The sequence below is a fragment of the Indicator indicator genome, chromosome 17, assembly GCF_027791375.1.
Source record: "Indicator indicator isolate 239-I01 chromosome 17, UM_Iind_1.1, whole genome shotgun sequence".
In the NCBI taxonomy this organism is placed as follows: domain Eukaryota; kingdom Metazoa; phylum Chordata; class Aves; order Piciformes; family Indicatoridae; genus Indicator; species Indicator indicator.
Window position 1 is genome coordinate 20533676 of NC_072026.1, and position 12277 is coordinate 20545952.

Below are 12277 nucleotides of genomic sequence, written 5' to 3' on the forward strand. Positions count from 1 at the left end.
TCTCTAGCCCTGGTGACTCCGCGCGGGCAGGGCCTCGTCGGGAGCCCTACAGAGGAAACTTAGTTTCCACCGGCAGAAGAGCACGCTGCGTTACTCAGGGGTGTGCAGGCAGAGCAGTGTTTTTCCCCCGCGCCGTCCCGTCACGGACAGCACAAGGCGTGACGGGACCCAGCCCCGATCAGTACTACAGCAACCAGGTTCCGGGGCCCTGGCACGCCCTGCGCCATACAGCGCCCGGGGCCGGCCTCGTTCAGGATGCTGTATGGCGCAGTCGTTATGTACGTTTTTCTTGGCCCGCACACAGTTCCTAGCCCCGGGCTCCTGGCGCAATTGACTCGGCCCCGGGTCCTGCACCGTCCCGCGAGGGAGTGGCTGGGGCGGTCCAGGAGGTGGGGGGCAGCATTGTGAGAGGACCCAGCTGGCAGGTTCCTGGGCCGCACCTTGCCGGCCCTGCGCCCTGAATATAGGCTCAAATTATTCAGGCGGCCTCCGGGCGGCTGCAGTGGCGTGCGCGAGAGGGGCGGTGGCTGAGAGGCCCCAAACCCTGGATCCCGTCAGCGTTATGCAGGCGGTGAGCGGGCGGACGTCACGGGTGCACAGGCGGAGCGCGCTGCGGCAGTGGGCGGGCCAGGCCGAGCGGGGCTGTGGCGGTACCACGATGTCGGAGGCGGCGGTGGCGGATACCCGGCGCTTGAACGCCAAGCCGCAGGACCTGACGGACGCGTATGGGCCACCCAGCAACTTCCTCGAGATCGACATCTTCAACCCACAGACTGTGGGCATGGGTCGTGCTAGATACACCAGCTACGAGCTCCGGATGCGGGTGCGGCCCCCGTGGGGCCTGCGGGCCCGGGGCGGGCAGGCGGGCGGGCAGGCCTTGGAGCCCGCCGTGGAGCTCCGTGTGGGCCCTGGTAGGGCGGAGGTGGTCGGGTGTACGACATGGGGAGAGACGGCAGTGCTTGGTGCGCGACGCAGAGGTGGCCAGAGGAGGGTGGGCGGGGCGGGGGAAGACCGGAGTGGGCTCAGCCCGCTGGCCAGCGCGGCCTGTGCGGGCAACGCGTGCGTGGGGAGCACGAGCAAGGAGGCTTGGGCGTATCTCTTGTGACTCGGGGTAGCCAGGTAGGCGTAGTGCTTTTTCGTAGCGGTGGCGGGCTGAGGGGGTGAGCCCCGGCCCTGCAAGCCGGGCAGTGCCGGGATGAGGCTGGCAGCTTGCCTGCGGCTCTCCGGTGGGCCGGGGCTCAAGGTCGGAGCACTCGCAGCTGGTGGGTTTGCCCGAGCCCTTCGGCATCCAGCGAGGGCTGGTATGAGCAAGGACTAGGAGGGTGCTGCCTCAGCAGGCTTCTGTATCTCTCTTCTCTCTGGAGCCCCTTCGGCACCACTGGGTCATTGTTGAGCAAGGCATGACTGCGTTCAGCTAGTTATGTCAAGCAGAGGAGGAAAGCTAGGTAGCAGTATCTTTGGACCTGATCACAGTGCAGTCTAGTTGCCCTTTCTGTGACTGTTTGGTCATTTTACAAAGCTCATGATCCAGACTGAGCAATTCTTTCAGGATTCTATTCACTGCACCTTAAGCTGAGCTGAGGACCTCTTCACAGCTCTGCAGCTTATAGCAGAAGGGAGTAAAATTTCACATCACATCAAACAAGCTACCTTTAACAAGTGTTATGATGCTGATGTTGCTTTCAGTTTGCAGTGTGATTTAACTGCTAAGTCTCCACCAACTTACAGCAGAATTGGGTGTTTGTGTTTCTTCTGTTCTAATGCTTGATTTACATCAGCCTGCCAAAGGGTGCCTGACAGGTGGCAGTGAGAACCTCTTAGGCCCACCAAAACTAGCTTTTATGGAGATGCTTTGAAAGCAGATGGTTTTGTTTCATAGACTTCAGAATACAGGTAAACACCTTGTCGCAATACCTGTGTTCATCTGAGTGCTGCTTGCTAGAAAGTTTTGTTACCTCAGTTTCTTGAATGTTTCAGGCTGTGCTGATAGGGTAGAGGTGAAGTTACTGTAGCCATTTAGACTCTAGCAGCAGGAGGGAGAAGGCTGGTGAATGCTGCACAGTTGTCCCTCCAGTGACACAAGCCAGTTGTGAAAAAGCTGCTCCTGTCTTAGGGTGGGTGATCCATTCAGAGAGAAGACTGAAGCACAAGATCTAGCTTTGAACAGTTGCTGGAAACAGATTTCCTTCCTTAGTTCTTCCGTGGAAATGCCAGTGCTGGATTGGAAGTTCTTTTCCCCTGCAGGCTGCTGTGAAGCTCTCTTGTAGATCACTTCAAAATGGAGTGAGCTCAGGGTTAAAAAAGAAAATAGTAAACTCAGCCTTCTCTGTATTAGAGCCTTGGTTCCAGCATGTGTCTCTGGGGAAGGGCTGTGTTCCTGAAATAGTCACTTGAAGAGGAGGGAATGGTTGGCTCTGAGTGGCCTGCAAGTGCTTGCTTGATTCTGAAGGGCTTCAGAGTTCTGTCCTGGATAAAGAAGCTGGGTGTTGTCATGATACCTCCTTCTCAGAGAGCTTGGTTTTCTAAACGCAGCTTCAGGTTTCAGCTACATGTTGGAATACTATCTGGCTTCAGAAGTATCCTGCAGGTTAAGTACTTCTTTTTGTTACAGACAAACCTTCCGATCTTCAAACTGAAGGAGTCGTGTGTGAGGAGGCGATACAGTGACTTTGAGTGGCTGAAGAATGAGCTGGAACGAGACAGTAAGGTGAGGCCTGGCTCAGACCTGCCTATTCCTGCAACCAGGATGTGTGGGAGCAGTTGTAGCGATAACTGTGAACTGACCAGAAGAGACACTGTGATGGTGGGCATCAGCTGGGCTTGATCTCTCTGCACATAATGGAGTTGGAAGGAAGTGCCAAATGGCAAAGGATATGCTCTTGCAGGTGGCCATTGTGCTGAGAGGGGCATTCTGTGCTTTCAGATTGTAGTGCCACCACTGCCTGGAAAAGCTTTGAAACGACAGCTGCCCTTCCGAGGAGATGAAGGCATCTTTGAGGAGTCCTTCATTGAGGAGCGGAGACAGGGACTAGAACAGTTTATTAACAAGTAAGCTTCATGTCCAGGGTTTACTATGTGCTGCCTTTCTGTTTGCTGCCACTGGAAGAGGGCTGTGGGCTGAGTGGGAAGGAGTCTTGATGTGCTGCATGCAGGTGCCACGCTCAGGGATGGTCCCTGTGGCTGGGTGATTAAACCATGGTCCTGAAGCAAGTGCTGCCTGGAGTGTGGGCTGTGTTTAGTGCTCGTTTCTGAGAGTGAAGCAAACAGCAGCAGCACAGCTGTGTTACAGACCCACCAGCAGGGTAGCACTGGTTCAGGATTCTGATGCCCTCCTGCAGGGTATGCTCAAGCAGCGGTTGCACAGCTGAGCCCAGTATGGGTGAGCACCTTGGGGGCACCTGTGCTAACTTCCACACCTGATTTTCTTCCAGGATTGCTGGACACCCCCTGGCACAGAACGAGCGCTGCTTACACATGTTCCTGCAGGAGGAAACTATTGATAGGAACTACGTCCCCGGGAAAGTGCGCCAGTAGGAGCACCTGGCACTGTCTTCCTCCATTCCACCCTCCCTCCTGCAAAAATGACATTTATTTTTACACTAAATCTGTCTTCTCTGAACCAGCTTTTCCTCTCTTGAACCTCCCAGTTTGTTGAGCATTTTCCTCTTCTATACCTGGCAGCAGCTTGTTCTACTGGGCTGTGGTCTTGGCCTAAAGGTATGAAAATGTAGGCGAGTGAGCATGTTGTCCCACACCTGGAGGAAGATGTGAGTAGGTGTGGAGCAGGAACTTGCTTACGGCATTATGGTGTAGGAGCTGCCTCTCTCCCTGTACAGGAAGGTATGAGATGACCTTCACTCCCCTGTCTGTGCAGCCCCAAGCATCTCTGCAGGAGACTTGGAAGAATAGCAGTTGTCATGTTGGTCAGTGATCGCATCAGGTATTAGAGTTTTAGTAAGGCTTATCCAAAACAGTGAGTAGGTGCCTGGGTGTGTTGGTCTCTCATCCACCCCATTCACCCTGCATGAAACTCTCATTCTTCATTGTCTGGAAGTGCTGAAACCTAAGACCTACTCTAACCTTGCTCTCAGCCTCCTGCATTACAGACCCATTTGGTGTATTTGTGTTAATCCCCCTCCGTTCTGATGTGCTGCTGGCAGCTCAAGGGGTTCCCCCGATGTATGCGCTCATGATGCTCTGAAAGGGCAGTTTGGCAAGTGGGGTCTTGGCCAGGCTGGGCTGCAGCAGTGTGTGCTGCGACGCCTCTGCCCAAGATTTGAATCCTAGCACAGCCTGCTTCGCTCTGGAGTAGTGTGGTGGTGTCTCCAGCAGCTGCCGGCTTAGCTGAGCTGTGGTGATCTACTCCTGCATCCCAGCTGCAGAGGGGAGGAAACAGGTCTGGCTGAGGAGGAGCAGGAGAGGACTGGTGAGGGCTGTTGCAGTGTGTGGCTGTGATGGCTGTTACCAGAGGAGCCCAGCAGTGGGGCCTGGGATGAGGCCACCTCTCCAGAAAAGGGACAGCAGAAAATGGTGAGTCAGTCCTGCCTTAGGCGTTTGTTTTATGAAGCAGAAGTAGCAGCAGCTCTTTGTGTACTCTCCCCTGTTCTGCAGTGAGCCAGGCAGTTACTTGTGTGGAAGTGAGTACCCAAGGCTGGTCAGGGAGGTGCTCAGACCTTGAGGAGGACCACGAGGCTGTGACTTGCTGCAGCAGAACTATCCTTTGGAGGCTCCTTCAGCTGCCACGGCTGCAATGAGTGAAGTTGGGCCTCCGCTCAGGAGCTTCTCAGGTCAAGGCTGGCTGGTTTATAAAGCACTTGATCACTTTACAGTGGCACAGCTGAACCTTTTTTTTTGAGATAGATCTGCAGTGACTGCCTTCCTGTCCCTGCCAAATGCAACCCCTAAGGTCTCCCGAGTTTGCTGGTGAGGAACTCGTGTGAGAGGCAGCTCGCAGGGAGGGGGACAAGTCGCTGAGACCGGGAGGGAACTGCTCTGGGGGCTGGCTCGGCCCAGGAAGGGCTGTGAGGCAGTGCGGAAGCAGATGCCGGTGAAGGCGGCCGTGCTTGCCTCTGAGGCTGCCCTCGTTCCCGTCGTGTCGATGCCGGCCCACGCTTGGGGTGGCCCTTTTCTCCTGCCTGTCCTGCCGCAGGGCTGCCACCCACCCAGCTGTCTGCACCTCGTCAGTGTAACGTCCGCGTCCGTTCGCATTAAACCACTGTGAAGCCAAATCTCTGCCTGGTCCTGTGGTGCGCGGGAGCAGCGCCGCCAGCGCGCATCTGCCGGGGGAGGGAGGTAGGGGGCGGGGGCGGGGCGCGGCCGGAGCCTCCGAAGCGAGGCGGGACAGGACCGGGCGGGACGGTGCGCGTAGACTCCCGAGGCGGCAGGGAGCGGGCGCAGGGGTGTGGGAGAGACGGTGGCAGGAAGGGGCTGTGGGGGGCTGCGGCTCCCTCTGCCCCACGGGAAGCCGCGACCGCCACGCCGGCCAGCCGTCCGCATGTGTCCACTTGCACCGCAGCTCTCTGGAGCACGACTGCTGCGCCCTCGCGTCACGGTTGCGCTTCTTCGCCGCCGCTCCGGCAGAGTGCACGGACACGAGCAGCCCCGTGTGTCCTGATGGTTTAATGTCTGTGCCGCCGTGCTCCTCGTCACCCCTCGACGGCGCCGCGCCTACCAACGGTCCCAGCACGGGCGGCTGCGAGGCCCCGGACGCGTGCGGCTCCGTCCCCCGCCGCCTGCAGACCGATGCCGGATAGGCCCCGTGTGGCAGGCCGGCAGTGTGCAGCTGCCCAAGGCTGGCCAGGAGCCCGCTGCCGCACGCCCGAGGTGAGCCGGGATGGGTGGAGAGAGTTAAGTCCACCACGGTGAGGAGAGTGTGCGCTGGGCTCTTGCCTTGTGTCAGGCTGAGCATGGGGAAGAGCGGGCAGTGCTCCTCCGCACGGGGTCCTGCCTGAACAGGCGTGCCTGGTGGTGCCTGCTCTGCGCGAAGGGTGTGCTGCCTTCCCCAGAACTGCAGCTGGGCAGCCTGCAGTCCTGGAACCTGCGGAGAAAGAGAAAGCATGGAGGCCGTCCCCACCGTGCTGGGTGAAGCTGTCTGTTCTAACTGAGCAAACGCCAAGCAGGAGGCCCGGGCTGATGGAAGCTCGGAGGTGTCGGGTCATGTCCTGGCAGTGCCTATTGGGTGGAAGACTTCTGTCTCCGACACGATCTGGGAGCAGCTGTGGCCTGCGTGCAGTGGGGTAGAGGATGGCAGTGGTATTGTGGTGGTGATGCTGCTTCTCACAGGTACAGCCAAACAGCAAACGCTCTGTTTCCAGCCCCTCACCCTGTTTCCCAACTCCATAAGGCTGCAGTCCCTGCTGTGCAGGTAGGAGCCAGCTGTGTCCTGGCACCACAGAACACCTTTCAGGCAGTGACTTGGGCCAGCTGTGCCACAGGTGCAAGGTGGTGGGACCTATGGCTGTCAATTTCTTGGCTGGCACTTGTGTGGTTTTAGCCTTTCCCTGGGGTTTCCACAAGACCTGGTATTTGCTGCATGGATTTTCCACCTCTCCAGTACTCAGGGGACTGCTGGCTTCTCTACATGTGTTTTTTAGGTGACTTTGAAAAGATGCACAGCTGCTGTGGCTTGTGGAGTCACTTTTGTACCTCCTGACACACTGAACTTATCAGAATGGGTGAACAGAGCTGGTAGCAGGCTCCAAGGTGCCAGGTCTCCTCCCTACAAAAGGTGTTTGTTCCTTTGCCTGCAGTTTTAGGGCTTGAAGCTGTGTGGTTGTAGCCTGGCAAAGGGATCCTTGTGACCCACAGGCACTGGCCATTGCTGACTGACAAGCAGGCAGAGGCTCCTTTGCCAGGCACTGCTGCTGCCATGAGCACAGCCTAGCAGTGATCCTGTGGGTGCTGGGCTTGGGGTTCAGCTGGGCTGCACTGCAGCAGCCCCAGGCTCTTGAGGCAGGGTGTGTCACTGTGAGCTGAAATTCCCCCCACACCAACAATAACCAGGCTAGCTCAGTCTGGAAGCAAATGAAAGCTGTATTTACAAGCAGATCTACAATCTATGATGAAATGCAATGAATATGTACAAATATACAAAATTCACAACATTTACAAATATATACAATCAACAGAAAAGCACAACCAAGCTCCCTTTGCTTCCCCCCAAAGGGGACCTTTCCCAAGGGGCCTCCCCCCTAGGCCTCCCTGGAAGAAAGCAGAGTTAGCTAAAAGCAGAAAGGCTGTTAACTTACCTCGTCAAGGTTAGTGTGTTATCTTCAGCCAGAAGAGAAGAAACAGCAGCCAGACAGCCCAGCAAGTTGCCCCGACTGTGCCTACTTTGTTTTGAGTAGTAGTTCTTAAACATTTCTATCTATCCAATGGAAGTGTTTAGAATAACCATTATTTTGCTTTCTTACACCCAATAGTGACTTATTTACACTCTTTTGCTTTCTCTGCTTGAACTTTGCAAAATAAAATTAAAAAGACAGTTTCAAACCATCACACAGGGCTGGATGGCAAAATGGGGCCCTGCTGTGACATATGGAGAGGAGTGATCAGGGCTCCCCAAGAACAGCTGTGTGTATGCCTTGCCTGCAGAGATGCTTCTCCAGAGGAAGGGCTGTGCTGGGGCAGGACTGCAGGTCACTCTAGGGCTTGACCACCACCCACACCCCCTCCTCTTGCCAGTCTGCAGGAGCTGGAACATCTGAAGACTGAGGTGGTATGTGTGAAGTCTGAGACAGAGCAAGTGAAGGGTAAACTTGGTACGTGGGGCTGGCTGTTTTGGAGACTGCAGGACACCTGCAATCCAGATGACACTTGCATTGCTGCTTGTAGCCCAGGCCTGCAGCTCTGCGGGACAGGGCTGGCTTCTTGTCTCGGCATAGAGCAGGACCCAAGCTGCCACCTCAGAGGGTCTGGGGGTGAGGTGTTCAGCTGGGCTGGGCACTCATGTACTTGACTCCTGCCTGCAGCTGAGAATACTGCCCAGCCGTGAAGCTTGTTGCTGGGTCATCTCCTCCCTGCAGGCTTAGCCAGAAGCAGTAGGGTATGTTCCCTCATGTAGGGTGAGCCCTGGCCCTGGGCAGCCTGCAGGGGTGCTCTGGTGATCCAGCCACTGTAACAGGGCTGCCAGGGGGACAGGATGCAGCCCATGGCCTTCCCCATGGGGCAGAGGCTGACTACCAGGAGCAGCAGTGCTGTGATGCTGCTGTTGCTCCCCAAGGATCTGTTCTGGAGATGCAGCAGTGGAGGTGAGCAGTGACTTGGGGAGAGACTGACAGCCAGCACCCTGGGAGACTCACAACAGCCAGTAGTCCACCTACCTGAGCCACTGGGCCAGTGATGTTTGGGGAGCCCTTGAAAGAACACGTTTTCTACCTCAAATAAAGCTATGTTTTTGCAATGATGTTTGCTGTCTGCTGGGTTAGGGCCAGTGCCTGCTGCTGCCTGCTGTTCAAAGGGCTGAGCAGAAAGGGCAGGGCTGAGTCCAGCTCTGGGTCTTCTGCTCAGCCAGAGACTTGAGGGCTGTTGTGTGGAGGAGGTGGCCTCTGGTGGGCGAAGAGAGAGCGTGGCTCCAAGGAAGCCTTTCTGGACAAACGTTGTGCTTCCAGGTAGGATACGTGGATCCAGATGATGGTAGGCAGCCATGCAGGCAGGCTTCTGCCTTGAACCCCCTCCACAGTGGATGTGGGAGGAAACCCCATGGGCTTCCGCAGCCACTTGCTGCTGTTTTATTACCAGGGGGCTTGAGTCAGTGGATGGGGGCAGCTGGTGGGGAAGTAGCAATTGGGACTCAGTCCCTCACTGTTCCTGCCTGCCAGTGCTGGAAGCCCTGCCCTGCTGCCTTCTCTGTGCAGGAGGTTGATGCAGGCAGCTTGACACACTGCCTGATGTCTGGGTGAGGCCCTGGAGAGTCATAGAATGTATTGGGTTGGAAGGGAGCCTCCAAGGTCATCTTGTCTAACCTCCTGCAGGCAGTAGGGACACCTCCAGCTAGAGCAGGCTGCACAGGGACACAGCCAGGCTCAGCTTGAATGTCTCCAGGGATGGAGCCTCAGCCACCTCCCTGGGCAGCCTGTTCCAGTGTGTCCCCACCCTCACTGTGCACAACTCCCTCCTGGTGTCCAACCTAACTCTGCCCTGCTCCACTTTCAAACCATTGCCTCTCATCCTGGAGCTCCTGGGCTAGAGGATGGGGCTCAGGGAGCTGGGAGTGTTCAGGCTGGAGAAGAGGAGGCTGAGGGAGACCTCATTGCTCTCTACAGCTCCCTGAAGGGAGGCTGGAGCATGCAGGGAGCAGCCTCTGCTCCTTGGTGGCAAGGGACAGGAGCAGAGGAAATGGTTGCAAGCTGCAGCAGGGCAGGCTCAGGCTGGATTCAGGAAATATTTCTGCCCTGGAAGGGATCTCAGATATTGGAACAGGCTGCCCAGGGCAGTGCTGGAGTCACCATCCCCAGGAATGTTCCAGCAGCTGTGGGCCTGGTGCTTAGGGCCATGGTTTGGTGTTGGCCCTGCAGTGCTGGGTGGAAGGCTGGACTGGGTGAGCCTGGAGGCCTCTTCCAACCAGATCTGGGATTCTGTGAAGTGCAGCCTGCACACACATGATGTGTGAGAGGGATGCATTAAAGAGGTCTCCAAGTCATCTCCTATTGACCCGGTCTGGTGAACTCCCCTTATCTGTGGCCTCCCAGACAAGCCTCAAGCTATTACAGCTGTCTACACCCCTGCCCCAGCACAGACAGTACCCTCTGCCTGCTGGCACACACACTGGCAGTGATGGGGTGGTAACAGACTGGGAAGAAGATATTCTCACTGGTGTGCTTCCCACTGCAGTTCTTGGGTCCTGCAGCTGATTTTAGGTGATTGAACACCACACCTTTACCTGGCATCATGCCAAACATTGTGGAAAAGAAAAGAAAGGACAGTGTGAGCATTCACTGACCCACTGAATTACAGAATGCCAGGGGGTGGGAAGGATGTCTAGAGATCACCCAGTCCAACCCCCCTGCCAGAGCAGGGTCACCCAGGGCAGGTCACACAGGAACACATCCAGGTGGGGTTTGAAGATCTCCAGAGAAGGAGAATCCACAACCTCTCTGGGCAGCCTGCTCCAGGGCTCCAGCACCTTCACACCACAGAAGTTTCTCCGCATGCTGAGGTGGAACCTCCTGAGTTCTAGTTTGTACCTCTTGTTCCTTGTCCTGTCACTGGGCAATACTGAACAGAACCTGACCCCTTATCCCCTCTCAGCCTTCTCCTCTCCAGACTAAACAGCCCCAGGGCTCTCAGCCTTTCTTCACATCACAGAAGTTCCAGTCTCCCTATTGTCCTCATTGGACTCTCTCCATCAGTTCCCTATCCCTCTTGAACTGGAAAACCCAAACCTGGACACAGTATTCCAGGTGTGGTCTCAGCAGGGCAGAGCAGAGGGGCAGGAGAACTTCCCCAGATCTGCCTGCCACACTTTTGATGCACCCCAGGATGCCATTGACCCTCTTGGCCACAAGGGCACATTGCTGTACCACGCAGAACTTGCTGCCCACCAGCACTCCAAGGTCTTTTGCCCACCAGTCTGTCCTGGTGCCTGGACCTGTTCCTCCCCACATGCAGGACCCTGCACTTATACTTACTGAACTTCACGAGGTTCTCCTTTGCCCAACTCTCAGCTTGTCCATATCTCATGTGATGGCAGAAAGACCTTTTTGTCTCCCAGGGGTCAGCTGCAGGCATTGCTCAGAAACCTATAGTATGGAGCCAGTTGGTGTTGGCTAAAATGCCTCAGGATGGGACAAGGGTTATGGTGCTAACACAGCAGCCACCTTGTAAGCCAACATCTGCATGCTGTACTGCAATCTAGGACTTCTTCTTTTTGTTCCCAGGGGCTCTGAATGCCAGAAAACTGCACCTGGGATCACAGACTCCCCTGTGCCAATCCAGAGTGTCCACAAGGACAAGCTGGTTTAATTTGTTGGGCATTTGTAACAAAACTGTAATATTATTTAAGACCAAAATTATCGTAATCTGTGTGTCTGTTAAAATAAAAACATAGATTGCAATGGGCTGGAAGTGACCCTTGAATGTCTCCAGGGATGGAGCCTCAACCACCTCCCTGGGCAGCCTGTGCCAGTGTCTCACCAGCCTCACTGTGCACAACTCCTTCCTGATGTCCAACCTACCTCTGCCCTGCTCCACTTTCAAACCATTGCCTCTCATCCTATCCCCACAGCCCCTTCTGAACAGTCCCTCCCCAGCCTGCCTGCAGCTCCCCTGCAGATCTTGAAATGCAGCTCGGAGGTCTCCCTGGAGCCTTCTCTTTTCCAGGTTGAACAGCCCCAAGTCTCCCAGCCTGTCCCCACAGCAGAGGTGCTCCAGACCTCTGATCATACTGGTGGCCTTCTCTCAACCTACTCCAGAGGGGGTGACACCAAGCTGTGTGGTGTCACAGTGGAGGGATCCATCCAGAGGGACCTGGACAGGCTGCAGAGCTGGGCCTGAGCCAACCTCATGAAGTTCAACAAGGCCAAGTGCAAGGTCCTGCACCTGGGTCAGGCCAGTTCCAAGCACAGATCCAGGCTGGGTGAGAAGTGGCTCCAAAGCAGCCTGGAGGAGAAGGCCTTGGGGGTGTCAGGTGGTGACAAACTGCCCAGGAGCCAGCACTGGTCCCTGGCAGCCCAGCAGGCAGCTGTGTGCTGAGCTGCATCCAGAGCAGGGAGAGCAGCAGCACAGGGAGGGGATTCTGCCCCTCTGCTCTGCTCTGCTCACACCCCACCTGCAGCACTGCCTCCAGCTCTGGGGCCCCCAGCACAAGAAGGACCTGGAGCTGCTGGAGAGGCTTCAGAGGGGGCCACCAAGATGATCAGAGGGCTGGAGAAGCTCCCCTGTGGGGACAGGCTGGGAGAGTTGGGGCTGTCAGGATGGAGAAGAGAAGGCTCCAGAGCAGCTGAAGGGGTTTCAGGAGAGCTGGGGAGGGACTTTCAAGTTGTTGTTGATATAGAAAACCTGTCAGCAGAACTTTCATTTTGCTAAAGAATTCCAGCAGGAGACTGGGAGAGGCAGATGTTGGGATCTTACCTGTGCCATGACCCCCCTGTAGCCACTTCAGCTGGGGTGGGGTTCTGCTCAGCTTAGGCTAGTGTCTCCTGCCTGTTTGTTTTGCCAGACAGGTTGCTGTGCCTGCAGAGCTGTCAGGAGGCCTGAAGGAACTGCAGGTCTGGTCTTCAGCAGGTTGAAACAATGACAGCACTTAGAAGACTGTGATGCAGGCTGCCCCTGAGCAGAG

The 12277-nt window shown here is 56.2% G+C and overlaps 1 protein-coding gene across 4 annotated transcripts; it reads left to right on the plus strand.

Annotated features, from left to right (window-relative positions):
* The first annotated feature begins 658 nt into the window (after positions 1–658).
* SNX12 (sorting nexin 12) lies at positions 659–5136 on the plus strand. 4 transcript variants are annotated; one of them, XR_008489269.1, is made up of 5 exons: positions 659–823; positions 2612–2707; positions 2924–3048; positions 3432–3717; positions 3837–5136. XR_008489269.1 is itself a non-coding variant. In XM_054388414.1 (4 exons), exons 1-4 carry the CDS (start codon positions 659–661, stop codon positions 3532–3534), a joined length of 489 nt encoding a protein of 162 aa, XP_054244389.1. In that variant the 3' UTR covers positions 3535–5136. The 4 variants fall into 4 exon arrangements, 3 of the variants coding, with proteins under 3 accessions (XP_054244389.1, XP_054244390.1, XP_054244391.1); XM_054388414.1 differs by having other exon boundaries at positions 3432–5136; XM_054388415.1 differs by having other exon boundaries at positions 659–775; positions 3432–5136.
* The last annotated feature ends 7141 nt before the right edge of the window (positions 5137–12277 follow it).

Excerpts from the sequence above, each read along its gene's own strand:
- SNX12 (XM_054388414.1), top strand. The coding sequence starts at position 659 with ATGTCGGAGGCGGCGGTGGCGGATACCCGGCGCTTGAACGCCAAGCCG. Across the intron at positions 824-2,611 it reads GCTACGAGCTCCGGATGCGG|ACAAACCTTCCGATCTTCAA; the intron begins GTGCGGCCCCCG and ends TTTTTGTTACAG. Across the intron at positions 3,049-3,431 it reads CTAGAACAGTTTATTAACAA|GATTGCTGGACACCCCCTGG; the intron begins GTAAGCTTCATG and ends ATTTTCTTCCAG.